At 41.8% G+C, this 20,887-nt stretch overlaps 1 protein-coding gene across 1 annotated transcript in view; it reads left to right on the top strand.

The window, feature by feature from the left end:
• LOC139748215 (adenylate cyclase type 2-like) overlaps positions 1 to 20,887 on the top strand; it is a 447,407-nt gene that overhangs the window by 153,298 nt on the left and 273,222 nt on the right. Inside the window, exon 5 of the mRNA XM_071661039.1 lies at positions 1,080 to 1,274. Within this exon, the coding sequence (XP_071517140.1) occupies positions 1,080 to 1,274 (195 nt within the window). The remainder of the gene's footprint in view (positions 1 to 1,079; positions 1,275 to 20,887) is intronic.

Raw genomic sequence — 20,887 nt, 5'->3', positions numbered from 1 at the left:
TGAACATATACACACGTTACCAGAGATGATGATCGTGGGTGTTGTAATGTGAGGCGAGGCGTGAAATATTGTACACAGTGTTATGCATTTCGTGATGTGTGCGTCTCTTGCAGATTTCAGCAGAATTACATTGTTTTCTTCACCTTTTGAGCACGACGGTACGACCCTTGAGTACGACGGTACGACCCTTGAGTACGATTGGTTCGACCCTTGAGTACGATTGGTACGACCCTTGAGTACGACGGTACGACCCTTGAGTACGATTGGTACGACCCTTGAGTACGATTGGTACGACCCTTGAGTACGATTGGTATGACCCTTGAGCACGACGGTACGACCCTTGAGTACGATTGGTACGACCCTTGAGTACGACGGTACGACCCTTGAGTACGATTGGTTCGACCCTTGAGTACGATTGGTACGACCCTTGAGTACGACGACGGTACGACCGTTGAGCACGATGGTACAACCCTTGAGTACGACGGTGCGACCCTTGAGTACGACGGTACGACCCTTGAGTACGATTGGTACGACCTTTGAGTACGACGGTACGACCCTTGAGTACGATTGGTACGACCCTTGAGTACGATTGGTACGACCTTTGAGTACGATTGGTATGACCCTTGAGCACGACGGTACGACCCTTGAGTACGATTGGTACGACCCTTGAGTACGACGACGACCCTTGAGTACGACGGTACGACCCTTGAGTACGACGGTACGACCCTTGAGTACGATTGGTTCGACCCTTGAGTACGATTGGTACGACCCTTGAGTACGACGGTACGAACATTGAGCACGACAGTATGACCCTTGAGTACGACGGTGCGACCCTTGAGTACGACGACGACCCTTGGATATGATCGGCTTGACCTTTGACCTGAGCCTGAAGGATCCACAAGGGTCGTTTCCTCCTGCTCGAGAGGTTAACTTTAGGAATTTGTGAACGTATCAAACTGTACAAGTATTCTTAACTATCGTATGCATCACAACAGACCCATCACATAACACTATCGTACCTGAGATGGAAACTAACGTACTCTCTTCTTCTTCCCCCTCCCTCCCTTGTGTGGCGCCAGATCGTGGGCTGTTTGCTGATGATGCTGGCGGCTCACATCCTAGGCTGGTGGTTGGACTGGGACGCTGCCCAGTCGCACAACCACGCCCGCAGCTCCACCCGCGAGGTGATCGAAGCCCGGGTGAAGCTGGAGTGCGAGCGGGAGCAGCAGGAGCAGCTGCTGCTCTCTGTCATCCCAGCATACATCGCAGCTGAGGTACGTGTGGCGATCAGTTGTTCTTGTGTGGCTGTGTCTGAGAGAGAGACGGGGGGGGGTAATGTGAGCTCAGTGGTGGTTGTGAGGGGTAGTATGAGCCCAGGAGTGTTGTAGTGGTTATAATCCAGGTCACAACAGAGGCCAGAACCAGAGAGGACCACCTGAACCATGACTGTAAAGAGCAAAAGACGAAAATATGAAGAGGAAAATATGAAGCCTTGAACAATAACAGTTTCAAACGATCGCAAAACTGAAAAATGTGTGAGTAAGAAAGTAGAGAGAGAGACTGGAAAATACGAGACACAAGAGTAGAGTTGAAAAATATGAAGGATCAGAACGGGACGTTTAGGAAAAAAGAAACTTTATACATATTGAAAACTGAAGGTAAAAGCTGGGGGGGTGAGAGGGAAGGATGGGAAAAATGTGAGGCAAAAGAAAAGTACCAAAGTTTATGAAGGGAGGAAATGTAGGTAGGTAGTGAGGATATATCATGGTGGACCTTACTCTTACTGGAGGGTAGGCTCACACCCAGCCCGCCTTCCTACACCTCCTGGACTGACTGGTTGGTTTCCTACCTCCTGAACTGACTGGTTGGTTTCCTACCTCCTGAACTGACTGGTTAGTTTCCTACCTCCTGGACTGACTGGTTGGTTTCCTACCTCCTGAACTGACTGGTTAGTTGACTGACTGGTTAGTTTCCTACCTCCTGGACTGACTGGTTGGTTTCCTACCTCCTGAACTGACTGGTTAGTTTCCTACCTCCTGGACTGACTGGTTAGTTTCCTACCTCCTGAACTGACTGGTTGGTTTCCTACCTCCTGGACTGACTGGTTGGTTTCCTACCTCCTGGACTGACTGGTTGGTTTCCTACCTTCTGGACTGACTGGTTGGTTTCCTACCTCCTGGACTGACTGGTTGGTTTCCTACCTCCTGGACTGACTGGTTGGTTTCCTACCTCCTGAACTGACTGGTTAGTTTCCTACCTCCTGAACTGACTGGTTGGTTTCCTACCTCCTGGACTGACTGGTTGGTTTCCTACCTCCTGGACTGACTGGTTGGTTTCCTACCTTCTGGACTGACTGGTTGGTTCTCCGGGCTGTTATTACCCGACCACGTCAGTTTTGAGCCACCAGTCGAAATGCAATGGAGACCTCACCTCCAGGGTCCAAGATCACCCAGAGACCATAGCACCGTGCGTGTATGTGGCTCCCTGTCTGGCCGTGTGGCAGGGGTGAGGTAGGCTGAGGTCCTGCTGGTGCTAGGGAACATGTTAGTGGACGGTAAGTTTTCCTGGGCCTCAGAATGATACAGTGTGGCTCAGGTACGTTAATAAGACCATATGTTCATTAAGGTAAGTTTTCCTGGGCCTCAGAATGATACAGTGTGGCTCAGGTACGGTAATAAGACCGTCCGTTCGTTAAGGTAAGTTTTCCTGGGCCTCAGAATGATACATTGTGGCTCAGGTACGGTAATAAGACCGTCCGTTCGTTAAGGTAAGTTTTCCTGGGCCTCAGAATGATACAGTGTGGCTCAGGTACGTTAATAAGACCATCTGTTCATTAAGGTAAGTTTTCCTGGGCCTCAGAATGATACAGTGTGGCTCAGGTACGGTAATAAGACCATCTGTTCATTAAGGTAAGTTTTCCTGGGCCTCAGAATGATACAGTGTGTATAAGATAACTTGATCCTGGAAACAATTTTTGATGGCTCAAAGTTCACTCTGTCTGATGTATTGTGGATCGTACAGCAAAAGGAAGATTGTATTCATTCTCTGACGATGTGTTACGAGAGAGAGAGAGAGAGAGAGAGAGAGAGAGAGAGAGAGAGTTATGAAAGTGTTGTGTGATGTAAATTTCTCATAATTTGTCCTGGCCACGTAAGATCTACGAGAGAATGTTTTGCACTGTAGGCCAGCCAGTGTGTGAGGAGGAGGTAATGACCTTCCTGTAGCCCAGCCAGTGTGTGAGGAGGAGGTAGTGACCTTACTGTAGGCCAGCCAGTGTGTGAGGAGGAGGTAGTGACCTTACTGTAGGCCAGCCAGTGTGTGAGGAGGAGGTGGTGACCTTACTGTAGGCCAGCCAGTGTGTGAGGAGGAGGTAGTGACCTTACTGTAGGCCAGCCAGTGTGTGAGGAGGAGGTGGTGACCTTACTGTAGGCCAGCCAGTGTGTGAGGAGGAGGTAATGACCTTCCTGTAGGCCAGCCAGTGTGTGAGGAGGAGGTAGTGACCTTACTGTAGGCCAGCCAGTGTGTGAGGAGGAGGTAGTGACCTTCCTGTAGGCCAGCCAGTGTGTGAGGAGGAGGTAGTGACCTTACTGTAGGCCAGCCAGTGTGTGAGGAGGTAGTGACCTTACTGTAGGCCAGCCAGTGTGTGAGGAGGAGGTAGTGACCTTACTGTAGGCCAGCCAGTGTGTGAGAAGGAGGTAGTGACCTTCCTGTAGGCCAGCCAGTGTGTGAGGAGGAGGTAGTGACCTTCCTGTAGGCCAGCCAGTGTGTGGGGAGGAGGTAGTGACCTTCCTGTAGGCCAGCCAGTGTGTGAGGAGGAGGTAGTGACCTTACTGTAGGCCAGCCAGTGTGTGAGGAGGAGGTAGTGACCTTACTGTAGGCCAGCCAGTGTGTGAGGAGGAGGTAGTGACCCTGTAGGCCAGCCAGTGTGTGAGGAGGAGGTAGTGACCTTACTGTAGGCCAGCCAGTGTGTGAGGAGGATGTAGTGACCTTACTGTAGGCCAGCCAGTGTGTGAGGAGGAGGTAGTGACCTTCCTGTAGGCCAGCCAGTGTGTGAGGAGGAGGTAGTGACCTTCCTGTAGGCCAGCCAGTGTGTGGGGAGGAGGTAGTGACCTTCCTGTAGGCCAGCCAGTGTGTGGGGAGGAGGTAGTGACCTTCCTGTAGGCCAGCCAGTGTGTGGGGAGGAGGTAGTGACCTTCCTGTAGGCCAGCCAGTGTGTGAGGAGGAGGTAGTGACCTTACTGTAGGCCAGCCAGTGTGTGAGGAGGAGGTAGTGACCTTACTGTAGGCCAGCCAGTGTGTGAGGAGGAGGTAGTGACCTTACTGTAGGCCAGCCAGTGTGTGAGGAGGAGGTAGTGACCTTACTGTAGTGTTCTACATCACACAATCAATGATTCACCTTCTTGATATCTTGTTAATACAGTAGTTAAGGTCCCGTGTGTACTGTAGTTAAGGTCCCGTGTGTACAGTAGTTAAGGTCCCGTGTGTGCAGTAGTTAAGGTCCCGTGTGTACAGTAGTTAAGGTCCCGTGTGTACAGTAGTTAAGGTCCCGTGTGTACAGTAGTTAAGGTCCCGTGTGTACAGTAGTTAAGGTCCCGTGCTCATGCGCAAGGGGTCGCACCGTCGTGCTGAAGGGTCGTACCGTCGTGCTCAAGGGGTCGTACCGTCGTGCTCAAGGCATTGAAATATACGACCCGTGTGAGGGAGGTAGGACCACACCCCCCAGGAGAGGGTGTGGTTCCCCCCCCCCCCCACAATACCAACCACATAGTTGAAGACGAATTTGGTTCATGACTGGAGTTGGCTGCTCCTCCACAACCACAACTCAACCCAACTATGTACCCAGGGAGGCGCTCTGTGACCCCGCTCCCTCCCTCCCTCCATCCATCCTTCCCTCCCTCCTTCCCTCCCTCCCTCCATCCCTCCCTCCATCCCTCCCTCCCTCCCTCCCTCTTTCCCTCCCTCCCTCCCTCCCTCCCTCCCTCCATCCCTCCCTCCCTCCATCCCTCCCTCCCTCCCTTCCCTCCATCCCTCCCTCCTTCCCTCCCTCCCTTCCCTCCTTCCCTCCCTCCTTCTGTCATGATGATGAAGACCCGTCTATAATGATGATCATTATCATCATTATCATCATTATTATAGAATGATATATCCTCACTTATAGGTAGAGGTGGTAGATGTAGACCTATAGTAAAGGTAGACACATCTACAGTAAAGTTAGATGTATATCTACAGTAAAGTTAGATGTATATCTACAGTAAAGGTAGATGTATATCTACAGTAAAGGTAGATGTATATCTACAGTAAAGGTAGATGTATATCTACAGTAAAGGTAGATGTATATCTACAGTAAAGGTAGATGTATATCTACAGTAAAGGTAGATGTATATCTACAGTAAAGGTAGATGTATATCTACAGTAAAGGTAGATGTATATCTATAGTAAAGGTAGATGTATATCTACAGTAAAGGTAGATGTATATCTACAGTAAAGGTAGATGTATATCTACAGTAAAGGTAGATGTATATCTACAGTAAAGGTAGATGTATATCTACAGTAAAGGTAGATGTATATCTACAGTAAAGGTAGATGTATATCTACAGTAAAGGTAGATGTATATCTACAGTAAAGGTAGATGTATATCTACAGTAAAGGTAGATGTATATCTACAGTAAAGGTAGATGTATATCTACAGTAAAGTTAGATGTATATCTACAGTAAAGGTATATGTATATCTACAGTAAAGGTAGATGTATATCTACAGTAAAGGTAGATGTATATCTACAGTAAAGGTAGATGTATATCTACAGTAAAGGTAGACGTATATGTACATTAAGGGTAGATGTATATCTACAGTAAAGGTAGATGTATATCTACAGTAAAGGTAGATGTATATCTACAGTAAAGGTAGACGTATATCTACATTAAGGGTAGATGTACATCTACAGCATTTCTCTCTGGAGGATATATCTACCTGTCTACCTCTCTCAGTTGTTTACATCTTACCAGTCAGTCAGGTGTAGCAGACGAGTACAGTACTGGATCATGAGGACACTTACCGTCGCTGGTCAGGTCACACAGGTCAGGTCATCATACCCAGAGGTCGTACCATCGTGTTCAATGGTCGTACTGAAGAGTCGTACGGTCGCACAACGCACGCTAAACGCCTCCTGTATTTACGCTTACTTCAGACTGTATTTGTACCCAGTTAGTGCACTCTGGTGCCGCCAGGTGTCTCGATAGACTGGTTGACCTCTCGATAGACAGGAGAGGTCATGACCTCTCCTGTAATACAATGGTGGTTGACGACTGGCCCCGACCCACAGTACAACGCAGGTCGTCCTGGGATCTGTAGTTTCTTACCCCAGGAAGATCTCAGACCGCTCGTAATGATGTTATATGATTCTTAATTATGTCACACATTAACAATACGAATTATACGTTTATGGACTATTATGATTCATGATTATGTCACGCGTTAACAATACGAATTATCATACGTTTATGGACTATTATGATTCATGATTATGTCACACATTAACAATACGAATTATCATACGTTTATGGACTATTATGATTCATGATTATGTCACACGTTAACAATACGAATTATCATACGTTTATGGACTATTATGATTCATGATTATGTTAGACATTGACAATACGAATTATCATACGTTTATGGATTATTATGATTCATGATTATGTCACACATTAACAATACGAATTATCATACGTTTATGGACTATTATGATTCATGATTATGTCACACATTAACTACGAATTATCATACGTTTATGGACTATTATGATTCATGATTATGTTACACATTAATACGAATTATCTTACGTTTATGGACCATTATGATTCATGATTATGTCACACATTAACAATACGAATTATCATACGTTTAAGGACTATTATGATTCATGATTATGTCACATTAACAATACGAATTATCATACGTTTATGGACTATTATGATTAATGATTATGTCACACATTAACAATACAAATCATACGTTTATGGACTATTATGATTCATAATTATGTTGGACGTTAACAATACGAATTATCATACGTTTATGGACTATTATGATTCATGATTATGTCACACATTAACAATACGAATTATCAAACGTTTATGGACTATTATGATTCATAATTATGTTAGACGTTAACAATACGAATTATCATACGTTTATGGACTATTATGATTCATGATTATGTCACACATTAACAATACGAATTATCATACGTTTATGGACTATTATGATTCATGATTATGTCACACATTAACAATACGAATTATCATACTGTTATGGACTATTATGATTCATGATTATGTCACACATTAACAATACGAATTATCATACTGTTATGGACTATTATGATTCATGATTATGTCACACATTAACAATACGAATTATCATACTGTTATGGACTATTATGATTCATGATTATGTCACACTAACAATACGAATTATCATACTGTTATGGACTATTATGATTCATGATTATGTCACACATTAACAATACGAATTATACTGTTATGGACTATAATGATTCATGATTATGTCACACAACAATACGAATTATCATACGTTTATGGACTATTATGATTCATGATTATGTCACACATTAACAATACGAATTATTATACTGTTATGGACTATTATGAGTCATGATTATGGCACACATTAACAATACGAATTATCATACGTTTATGGACTATTATGAGTCATGATTATGTCACACATTAACAATACGAATTATCAAACGTTTATGGACTATTATGATTCATAATTATGTTAGACGTTAACAATACGAATTATCATACGTTTATGGACTATTATGATTCATGATTATGTCACACATTAACAATACGAATTATCATACGTTTATGGACTATTATGATTCATGATTATGTCACACATTAACAATACGAATTATCATACTGTTATGGACTATTATGATTCATGATTATGTCACATTAACAATACGAATTATCATACGTTTATGGACTATTATGATTCATGATTATGTCACACATTAACAATACGAATTATCATACTGTTATGGACTATTATGATTCATGATTATGTCACACTAACAATACGAATTATCATACTATTATGGACTATTATGATTCATGATTATGTCACACATTAACAATACGAATTATCATACTGTTATGGACTATAATGATTCATGATTATGTCACACATTAACAATACGAATTATACGTTTATGGACTATTATGATTCATGATTATGTCACACATTAACAATGCGAATTATCATACTGTTATGGACTATTATGATTCATGATTATGTCACATTAACAATACGAATTATCATACTGTTATGGACTATTATGATTCATGATTATGTCACATTAACAATACGAATTATCATACGTTTATGGACTATTATGATTCATGATTATGTCACACATTAACAATACGAATTATCAAACGTTTATGGACTATTATGATTCATAATTATGTTAGACGTTAACAATACGAATTATCATACGTTTATGGACTATTATGATTCATGATTATGTCACACATTAACTACGAATTATCATACGTTTATGGACTATTATGATTCATGATTATGTTACACATTAATACGAATTATCTTACGTTTATGGACCATTATGATTCATGATTATGTCACACATTAACAATACGAATTATCATACGTTTAAGGACTATTATGATTCATGATTATGTCACACATTAACAATGCGAATTATCATACTGTTATGGACTATTATGATTCATGATTATGTCACACTAACAATACGAATTATCATACTGTTATGGACTATAATGATTCATGATTATATCACACATTAACAATACGAATTATCATACGTTTATGGACTATTATGATTCATGATTATGTCACACATTAACAATGCGAATTATCATACTTTTATGGACTATTATGATTCATGATTATGTCACACTAACAATACGAATTATCATACTGTTATGGACTATAATGATTCATGATTATGTCACATTAACAATACGAATTATCATACGTTTATGGACTATTATGATTCATGATTATGTCACACATTAACAATACGAATTATCATACTGTTATGGACTATTATGAATCATGATTATGTCACACATTAACAATACGAATTATCATACTGTTATGGACTATTATGATTCATGATTATGTCACATTAACAATACGAATTATCATACTGTTATGGACTATTATGAATCATGATTATGTCACACATTAACAATACGAATTATCATACTGTTATGGACTATTATGAATCATGATTATGTCACACATTAACAATACGAATTATCATACTGTTATGGACTATTATGATTCATGATTATGTCACATTAACAATACGAATTATCATACGTTTATGGACTATTATGATTCATGATTATGTCACACATTAACAATACGAATTATCATACTGTTATGGACTATTATGAATCATGATTATGTGACACATTAACAGTACGAATTATCATACGTTTATGGACTATTCAACATATGCATTCTTAGCTGTCTATCTATTATGAAGCTAAGTTACAGTTGTGATAAACAGTAGCTGTTGTTCTGCATGACGGTTGCTTTTGTTTTGCATGACGGGAGCTTTTGTTTTGCATGACGGTAGCTTTTGTTCTGCATGACGGTAGCTTTTGTTCTGCATGACGGTTGCTTTTGTTTTGCATGACGGGAGCTTTTGTTTTGCATGACGGGAGCTTTTGTTCTGCATGACGGTAGCTTTTGTTTTGCATGACGGTATCTTTTGTTTTGCATGACGGTAGCTTTTGTTTTACATGACGGTAGCTTTTGTTTTGCATGACGGTAGCTTTTGTTCTGCATGACGATAGCTTTTGTTCTGCATGACGATAGCTTTTGTTTTACATGACGGTAGCTTTTGTTTTGCATGACGGTAGCTTTTGTTTTGCATGACGGTAGCTTTTGTTTTGCATGACGGTAGCTTTTGTTTTACATGACGGGAGCTTTTGTTTTGCATGACGGTAGCTTTTGTTTTGCATGACGGTAGCTTTTGTTTTGCATGACGGTAGCTTTTGTTTTACATGACGGTAGCTTTTGTTTTGCATGACGGTAGCTGTTGGTCTCCATGACGATAGCTTTTGTTCTGCATGACGATAGCTTTTGTTCTGCATGACGGGAGCTTTTGTTCTGCATGACGATAGCTTTTGTTTTACATGACGGTAGCTTTTGTTTTGCATGACGGTAGCTTTTGTTCTGCATGACGATAGCTTTTGTTCTGCATGACGATAGCTTTTGTTTTACATGACGGTAGCTTTTGTTCTGCATGACGGTAGCTTTTGTTCTGCATGACGATAGCTTTTGTTTTACATGACGGTAGCTTTTGTTTTGCATGACGGTAGCTTTTGTTCTGCATGACGATAGCTTTTGTTTTACATGACGATAGCTTTTGTTGTGAGAGCTGGCGACATGCAGATGAGGGAGGTTCAGTGTTGGGCGGCGACGCGTCAAGCGATACACTGGCGGGTTTTTCGCGCCGTCCCGGCCAGAGCGGCCCGGGTTTCCGGCTCACTCTGGCCATGTTTTTGGCGACTTTCTCGCCAAACTTATTCAGGTTTGAGTTGTTGATGAGAAGAAGCGTGGACGTTTTAGTGTTCCGCGGGCCAGGTGTGTGAAGTGTTGTATGATAATGTTATAAAAGGATTCGTTAACTGATTACTGGCACAGGTCAGGTGTGTGTGCTGGGGTACCATTACTGGTACAGGTCAGGTGTGTGTACTCGGGGTACCATTACTGGCACAGGTCAGGTGTGTGTGCTGGGGTACCATTACTGGCACAGGTCAGGTGTGTGTGCTCGGGGTACCATTACTGGCACAGGTCAGGTGTGTGTACTCGGGGTACCATTACTGGCACAGGTCAGGTGTGTGTGTGCTCGGGGTACCATTACTGGCACAGGTCAGGTGTGTGTACTCGGGTTACCATTACTGGCACAGGTCAGGTGTGTGTGCTCGGGGTACCATTACTGGCACAGGTCAGGTGTGTGTGCTCGGGGTACCATTACTGGCACAGGTCAGGTGTGTGTGCTGGGGTACCATTACTGGCACAGGTCAGGTGTGTGTGCTGGGGTACCATTACTGGCACAGGTCAGGTGTGTGTGCTCGGGGTACCATTACTGGCACAGGTCAGGTGTGTGTGCTCGGGATACCATTACTGGCACAGGTCAGGTGTGTGTGCTGGGATACCATTACTGGCACAGGTCAGGTGTGTGTGCTGGGGTACCATTACTGGCACAGGTCAGGTGTGTGTGCTGGGGTTCCATTACTTGCACAGGTCAGGTGTGTGTGCTGGGGTACCATTACTGGCACAGGTCAGGTGTGTGTGCTCGGGGTACCATTACTGGCACAGGTCAGGTGTGTGTGCTCGGGGTACCATTACTGGCACAGGTCAGGTGTGTGTGCTGGGGTACCATTACTGGCACAGGTCAGGTGTGTGTGCTCGGGATACCATTACTGGCACAGGTCAGGTGTGTGTGCTGGGGTACCATTACTGGCACAGGTCAGGTGTGTGTGCTGGGGTACCATTACTGGCACAGGTCAGGTGTGTGTGCTCGGGGTACCATTACTGGCACAGGTCAGGTGTGTGTGCTCGGGGTACCATTACTGTAGTGTGGTGGGCTCTGTGGTGGATGTGTGACTGGTGGGCCATGGAGGGTTTTGTGGGGCTTGGATGTGGGGGGGGGGGGCGTGGTTTCTGTGCGTTATACATGACAGCTGGAGACGAATGTGGGTTTTGTTGTCTTTACCTCGCGCGCATGCGGGGGAAGGGGGTTGTCATTTCATGTGTTGCGGGGTGGCGACGGGAATGAATAAAGGAAGCAAGTATGAATTCTGTACGTGTGTGTACATGTATATATCTGTGTGTATATATATATATATATATATATATATATATATATATATATATATATATATATACACACACACACACACACACACACACACACACACACACACACACACACACACACACACACTTGTCCCTCAACCCTACTGAACCAAATTAACTTGCTCTTATTCATATTTTCTCTCAGCTTTCTTCTTTCACACACTTTACCAAACTCAGTCACCAGCTTCTGCAGTTTCTCACCCGAATCAGCTACCAGCGCTGTATCATCAACGAACAACTGACTCACTTCCCAAGCTCTCTCATCCACAACAGACTTCATACTTGTCCCTCTTTCCAAAACTCTTGCATTCACCTCCCTAACAACCCCATCCATAAGCAAATTAAACAACCATGGAGACATCACACACCCCTGCCGCAAACCTACATTCACTGAGAACCAATCACTTTCCTCTCTTCCTAAACGTACACATGCCTTACATCCTCGATAAAAACTTTTCACAGCTTCTAGCAACTTACCTCCCACATCATATATTCTTATTACCTTCCACAGAGCATCTCTATCAACTCTATCATATGCCTTCTCCAGGTCCATAAATGCTACATACAAATCCATTTGTTTTTCTAAGTATTTCTCACATACATTCTTCAAAGCAAACACCTGATCCACACATCCTCTACCACTTCTGAAACCACACTGCTCTTCCCCAATCTGATGCTCTGTACATGCCTTCACCCTCTCAATCAATACCCTTCCATATAATTTACCAGGAATACTCAACAAACTTATACCTCTGTAGTTTGAACGCTCACTCTTATCCCCTTTGCCTTTGTACAATGGCACTATGCACGCATTCCGCCAGTCGTCAGGCACCTCACCATGAGTCATACATACATTAAATAACCTTACCAACCAGTCAATAATACAGTCACCCCTTTTTTAATAGATTTCACAGCAATACCAAGTAAATTGGGAGGTAAGTTTGAATGGAGAAAAACTGGAGGAAGTAAAGTATTTTAGATATCTGGGAGTGGATTTGGCAGCTGATGGAACCATGGAAGCGGAAGTGAATCACAGGGTGTGGGACGGGGCTAAAGTCTGGGAGCGTTGAAGAATGTGTGGAAAGCGAGAACATTATCTCGGAAAGGAAAAATGGGTATGTTTGAAGGAATAGTGGTTCCAACAATGTTATATGGCTGCGAGGCGTGGGCTATAGATAGGTTTGTGCGGAGGAGGATGGATGTGTTGGAAATGAGATGCTTGAGGACAATATGTGGTGTGAGGTGGTTTGATCGAGTAAGTAATGATAGGGTAAGAGAGATGTGTGGTAATAAAAAGAGTGTGGTTGAGAGAGCAGAAGAGGGTGTTTTGAAATGGTTAGGTCACATGGAGAGAATGAGTGAGGAAACATTGACAAAGAGGATATATGTGTCAGAGGTGGAGGGAATGAGAAGTGGGAGAACAAATTGGAGGTGGAAGGATGGAGTGAAAAAGATTTCGTGCGATCGGTGCCTGAACACAGATGAGGGTGAAAGGCGTGCAAGAAATAGAGTGAATTGGAACGATGTGGTATACTGGGGTCGACGTGCTGTCAGTGGATTGAACCAGGGCATGTGAACCTTCTATGGTAAACCATGGTAAGTTTTGTGGGCCCTGGATGTGGAAAGGGAGCTGTGGTTTCGTTGATTATACATGACAGCTAGAGACTGAGTGTGAACGAATGTGGTCTTTGTTGTTGTCTTTTCCTAGAGCTACCTCGCGCGCATGCCGGGGAGGTGGGTGTCATTTCAGGTGTGGTGGGGTGGCGGCGGGAATGGATGAAGGCAGCATGTATGAATATGTGCATATGTATATATTCATGTTCTGGAAGGAGGTAGATAAAGTGCGTAAGACAAGGGAGCAAATGGGAACTTCAGTGAAGGGCGCAAATGGGGAGGTGATAACAAGTAGTGGTGATGTGAGAAGGAGATGGAGTGAGTATTTTGAAGGTTTGTTGAATGTGTTTGATGATAGAGTGGCAGATATAGGGTGTTTTGGTCGAGGTGGTGTGCAAAGTGAGAGGGTTAGGGAAAATGATTTGGTAAACAGAGAAGAGGTAGTGAAAGCTTTGCGGAAGATGAAAGCCGGCAAGGCAGCAGGTTTGGATGGTATTGCAGTGGAATTTATTAAAAAAGGGGGTGACTGTATTGTTGACTGGTTGGTAAGGTTATTTAATGTATGTATGACTCATGGTGAGGTGCCTGAGGATTGGCGGAATGCGTGCATAGTGCCATTGTACAAAGGCAAAGGGGATAAGAGTGAGTGCTCAAATTACAGAGGTATAAGTTTGTTGAGTATTCTTGGTAAATTATATGGGAGGGTATTGATTGAGAGGGTGAAGGCATGTACAGAGCATCAGATTAGGGAAGAGCAGTGTGGTTTCAGAAGTGGTAGAGGATGTGTGGATCAGGTGTTTGCTTTGAAGAATGTATGTGAGAAATACTTAGAAAAGCAAATGGATTTGTATGTAGCATTTATGGATCTGGAGAAGGCATATGATAGAGTTGATAGAGATGCTCTGTGGAAGGTATTAAGAATATATGGTGTGGGAGGAAAGTTGTTAGAAGCAGTGAAAAGTTTTTATCGAGGATGTAAGGCATGTGTACGTGTAGGAAGAGAGGAAAGTGATTGGTTCTCAGTGAATGTAGGTTTGCGGCAGGGGTGTGTGATGTCTCCATGGTTGTTTAATTTGTTTATGGATGGGGTTGTTAGGGAGGTAAATGCAAGAGTTTTGGAAAGAGGGGCAAGTATGAAGTCTGTTGTGGATGAGAGAGCTTGGGAAGTGAGCCAGTTGTTGTTCGCTGATGATACAGCGCTGGTGGCTGATTCATGTGAGAAACTGCAGAAGCTGGTGACTGAGTTTGGTAAAGTGTGTGGAAGAAGAAAGTTAAGAGTAAATGTGAATAAGAGCAAGGTTATTAGGTACAGTAGGGTTGAGGGTCAAGTCAATTGGGAGGTGAGTTTGAGTGGAGAAAAACTGGAGGAAGTGAAGTGTTTTAGATATCTGGGAGTGGATCTGGCAGCGGATGGAACCATGGAAGCGGAAGTGGATCATAGGGTGGGGGAGGGGGCGAAAGTTCTGGGGGCCTTGAAGAATGTGTGGAAGTCGAGAACATTATCTCGGAAAGCAAAAATGGGTATGTTTCAAGGAATAGTGGTTCCAACAATGTTGTATGGTTGCGAGGCGTGGGCTATGGATGGAGTTGTGCGCAGGAGGATGGATGTGCTGGAAATGAGATGTTTGAGGACAATGTGTGGTGTGAGGTGGTTTGATCGAGTGAGTAACGTAAGGGTAAGAGAGATGTGTGGAAATAAAAAGAGCGTGGTTGAGAGAGCAGAAGAGGGTGTTTTGAAGTGGTTTGGGCACATGGAGAGAATGAGTGAGGAAAGATTGACCAAGAGGATATATGTGTCGGAGGTGGAGGGAACGAGGAGAAGAGGGAGACCAAATTGGAGGTGGAAAGATGGAGTGAAAAAGATTTTGTGTGATCGGGGCCTGAACATGCAGGAGGGTGAAAGGAGGGCAAGGAATAGAGTGAATTGGAGCGATGTGGTATACAGGGGTTGACGTGCTGTCAGTGGATTGAATCAAGGCATGTGAAGCGTCTGGGGTAAACCATGGAAAGCTGTGTAGGTATGTATATTTGCGTGTGTGGACGTATGTATATACATGTGTATGGGAGGGGGGGGGGGGGTTGGGCCATTTCTTTCGTCTGTTTCCTTGCGCTACCTCGCAAACGCGGGAGACAGCGACAAAGTATAATATATAAAATGAATATAGTATATATTCATATGTCTGTGTAGATGTATATGTATGTAGGTGTTGAAATGTGTAGGTATGTATATGTGCGTGTGTGGGCGTTTATGTATATGCGTGTGTATGTGGGTTGGTTGGGCCATTCTTTCGTCTATTTCCTTGCGCTACATCGCTAACGCGGGAGACAGCGACAAAAAATAATGAAAAAGAAATAATAATATTAATAATGAAAAAGAAATAATAAGCATATTTCCCACATGTCCCCTGCGTGTCGTAGAAGGCGACTAAATGGGGAGGGAGCGGCGGGGGGCTGGAAATCCTCCCTTCTCGTTTTTTTTTTTTTTTTAATTTTTCAAAAGAGGGACCAGAGAAGGGAGCCAGGTGAGGATATTCCCTCAAAGGCCCAGTTCTCTGTTCTAAACGGTACCTCGCTAACGCGGGAAATGGCGATTAGTATGAAAGAAAAAAAGAAATATATATATATATATATATATATATATATATATATATATATATATATATATATATATATATATATTCATATGAGTCCACGGAGAAAATGAAACACGATTAGTATCCAAGTGCACTTTCGTGTAATATTTGTAAGGGTTTAGTGTATGCCAGTTTGTCAAAACCAGTGGAGCCTAATTGCCCTAAAAGATCTGTAAGAGCTATTAACACCTTAAAACAAAGAAAAAAGAGTCAATGACATACATATTACTAAAGCAGATAAGGCTAACACTGTTGTGATTTTAGACCAAAGTAACTATTTATCTAAAATGAATGATCTTCTAAATGATAACACAACATATTCTAAACTTAGTAAAAATCCCTTAGAAGCAGTTAATTCTCACTTCAATAAACAAATGAAGTTGTTGTTGAAAGGTAACATTTCTCTTATCAAAAGTTTGTCATCTTTGTCCCCTTCATTGCCATATATGTATGGACTTATCAAAACACATAAACAAAATTTTCCAGCAAGACCTATAGTGAGTTCAGTAGGCTCCATCACATATAAATTATCAAAATGGTTAGTTTCTTTATTAAGCCCTTTAGTGGGTAAGGTATCAAATTCTAATATCATGAACAATGTAGATTTAGTCAACAAGCTAAACAATATCAATGTTAATTTTGATTTCAAACTAGTTAGCTTTGATGTTTCCTCACTTTTCACTAAAGTTCCAGTTGATGACCTTTTAGAATATTTATTTGATGTCTTGGATGATATTCATTTACCTGTTTCAAAGTGTTTTTATTGAACTGAAAAAATTGTGTATAAAAGACTGTGTATTTTAATTCAATGGAGATTATTATGCTCAAAAATTTGGTATGGCAGTGGGTAACCCTCTTTCATTTGTACTAAGTAATCTTTATATGGAATTTTTTGAAACAAAATTACTGAAGGATATCTTACCTTCTAATTCAATTTGGTTTAGGTATGTAGATGATGTTCTTTGTGTTTGGCCAACAAATGAAAATTTACAAATATTTCTCCCCTTACGTAACAATTTAGTACCTTCCATCAAATTTACTGTAGAAAATGAAAATAAAGGTATGTTGCCATTTTTAGATTGCATGATCCATAGACAAGGAAACAAGTTTAAGTTTATTATATACAGAAAACTTACTAATGTATGCTCATATATCCATTATTACTCATCTCAACATGACAGAGTTAAATTATCATCATTTCAATCTATGTTCCTAAGGGAATTACGTATTTGCAGTCCAGAGTTTTTGATGATGAGTTTGAGAAGATATATTCTATTGGATCTAAGTTAAAGTACCCTAGATCTTTCATTGATAAATCCCTTAAGTTAGCAAAGAAATCATTTTATAGAGTTGAGCCCAAACCTCCCATTGACACCAAGAATCTTTTAGTTCTCCCTTTTAATAATAATTTCGCTTTGCTTCCCATGTTGCTTAAATCCTTTAATGTAAATGTTGCCTTCAGCAACAATAATACTATAAAGAATATCTTAAATCAGTAACTCACCAGAAAATTCTCCTGGATGCATTTATAAAGTGCCATGTAGAAATTATGATAAGTTTGATGTTGAGCAGACTGGTGAGGATCTTTCTGTTAGACTTAAGCAACATAGATATAGTATAAGAACGGGACAAGAATCAAATTCCTTGTTTAATCACGTTAAAAACTATGATCATTGTATTGACTGTAGTAATGCCATCTCAGTTATTAACTCTAACTCTATTACCACGAGAAATATCATTGAATCTTCTGTTATTAGATAAACAAAGAATTATAATCTTGATGTTAATGACAAGTCAATACAAATTGGATAACTTTATTGTTGATAAAATTTGTAAACAATTCACCTTCTTGTCCACATAAATTTATGATACGCTCGTTGTCTATCTTGGACAATCGTATGTTTACCAAATGATGTACTAGCTACTTCTCTTCGTTGTATATCAACTGACTGTTATATTTCTCTCTTGTATCTCCCCTGATGATGTGATTATTACACGAAAGGGCACTTGGCAACTTATCGTGTTTCATTTTCCCCGTGGACTCATAGGAATAACTTGATCACGCGCAAAATTGTGATCCATTCCAATATATATATATATATATATATATATATATATATATATATATATATATATATATATATATATATATATATATATATGAATTTGCTGCATATAAAAGTATATAAATTTGATATTAGTATCATTCGTAGGTTGAAATAGTTTTACGGTAATGTTTATGAATTTCTAATTAAAGGGAAATTTATCCTCATTTTTTAACATTCCAAATGAGATTCAATTATGAATCAGTAACCCGGGTTGTCTCAACACACACACACACATATACGCACACACACACACACACACACACACACACATACACACACACCACACACACACACACACACACACACACACACACACACAAAACACACAAATGTCCCTCTTTCCAAAACTCTTGCATTCACCTCCCTAACAACCCCATCCATAAGCAAATTAAACAACCATGGAGACATCACACACCCCTGCCGCAAACCTACATTCACTGAGAACCAATCACTTTCCTCTCTTCCTAAACGTACACATGCCTTACATCCTCGATAAAAACTTTTCACAGCTTCTAGCAGCTTACCTCCCACATCATATATTCTTATTACCTTCCACAGAGCATCTCTATCAACTCTATCATATGCCTTCTCCAGGTCCATAAATGCTACATACAAATCCATTTGTTTTTCTAAGTATTTCTCACATACATTCTTCAAAGCAAACACCTGATCCACACATCCTCTACCACTTCTGAAACCACACTGCTCTTCCCCAATCTGATGCTCTGTACATGCCTTCACCCTCTCAATCAATACCCTCCCATATAATTTACCAGGAATACTCAACAAACTTATACCTCTGTAATTTGAGCACTCACTCTTATCCCCTTTGCCTTTGTACAATGGCACTATGCACGCATTCCGCCAATCCTCAGGCACCTCACCATGAGTCATACATACATTAAATAACCTTACCAACCAGTCAATAATACAGTCACCCCTTTTTTAATAGATTTCACAGCAATACCAAGTAAATTGGGAGGTAAGTTTGAATGGAGAAAAACTGGAGGAAGTAAAGTATTTTAGATATCTGGGAGTGGATTTGGCAGCTGATGGAACCATGGAAGCGGAAGTGAATCACAGGGTGTGGGACGGGGCTAAAGTCTGGGAGCGTTGAAGAATGTGTGGAAAGCGAGAACATTATCTCGGAAAGGAAAAATGGGTATGTTTGAAGGAATAGTGGTTCCAACAATGTTATATGGCTGCGAGGCGTGGGCTATAGATAGGTTTGTGCGGAGGAGGATGGATGTGTTGGAAATGAGATGCTTGAAGACAATATGTGGTGTGAGGTGGTTTGATCGAGTAAGTAATGATAGGGTAAGAGAGATGTGTGGTAATAAAAAGAGTGTGGTTGAGAGAGCAGAAGAGGGTGTTTTGAAATGGTTAGGTCACATGGAGAGAATGAGTGAGGAAACATTGACAAAGAGGATATATGTGTCAGAGGTGGAGGGAATGAGAAGTGGGAGAACAAGTTGGAGGTGGAAGGATGGAGTGAAAAAGATTTCGTGCGATCGGTGCCTGAACACAGATGAGGGTGAAAGGCGTGCAAGAAATAGAGTGAATTGGAACGATGTGGTATACTGGGGTCGACGTGCTGTCAGTGGATTGAACCAGGGCATGTGAACCTTCTATGGTAAACCATGGTAAGTTTTGTGGGCCCTGGATGTGGAAAGGGAGCTGTGGTTTCGTTGATTATACATGACAGCTAGAGACTGAGTGTGAACGAATGTGGTCTTTGTTGTTGTCTTTTCCTAGAGCTACCTCGCGCGCATGCCGGGGAGGTGGGTGTCATTTCAGGTGTGGTGGGGTGGCGGCGGGAATGGATGAAGGCAGCATGTATGAATATGTGCATATGTATATATTCATGTTCTGGAAGGAGGTAGATAAAGTGCGTAAGACAAGGGAGCAAATGGGAACTTCAGTGAAGGGCGCAAATGGGGAGGTGATAACAAGTAGTGGTGATGTGAGAAGGAGATGGAGTGAGTATTTTGAAGGTTTGTTGAATGTGTTTGATGATAGAGTGGCAGATATAGGGTGTTTTGGTCGAGGTGGTGTGCAAAGTGAGAGGGTTAGGGAAAATGATTTGGTAAACAGAGAAGAGGTAGTGAAAGCTTTGCGGAAGATGAAAGCCGGCAAGGCAGCAGGTTTGGATGGTATTGCAGTGGAATTTATTAAAAAAGGGGGTGACTGTATTGTTGACTGGTTGGTAAGGTTATTTAATGTATGTATGACTCATGGTGAGGTGCCTGAGGATTGGCGGAATGCGTGCATAGTGCCATTGTACAAAGGCAAAGGGGATAAGAGTGAGTGCTCAAATTACAGAGGTATAAGTTTGTTGAGTATTCTTGGTAAATTATATGGGAGGGTATTGATTGAGAGGGTGAAGGCATGTACAGAGCATCAGATTAGGGAAGAGCAGTGTGGTTTCAGAAGTGGTAGAGGATGTGTGGATCAGGTGTTTGCTTTGAAGAATGTATGTGAGAAATACTTAGAAAAGCAAATGGATTTGTATGTAGCATTTATGGATCTGGAGAAGGCATATGATAGAGTTGATAGAGATGCTCTGTGGAAGGTATTAAG

The sequence above is a fragment of the Panulirus ornatus genome, chromosome 73, assembly GCF_036320965.1.
Source record: "Panulirus ornatus isolate Po-2019 chromosome 73, ASM3632096v1, whole genome shotgun sequence".
NCBI classification, from domain to species: domain Eukaryota; kingdom Metazoa; phylum Arthropoda; class Malacostraca; order Decapoda; family Palinuridae; genus Panulirus; species Panulirus ornatus.
Note: the sequence above shows the minus strand (reverse complement) of the source record. Positions and strands in the feature narration are given on the sequence as shown.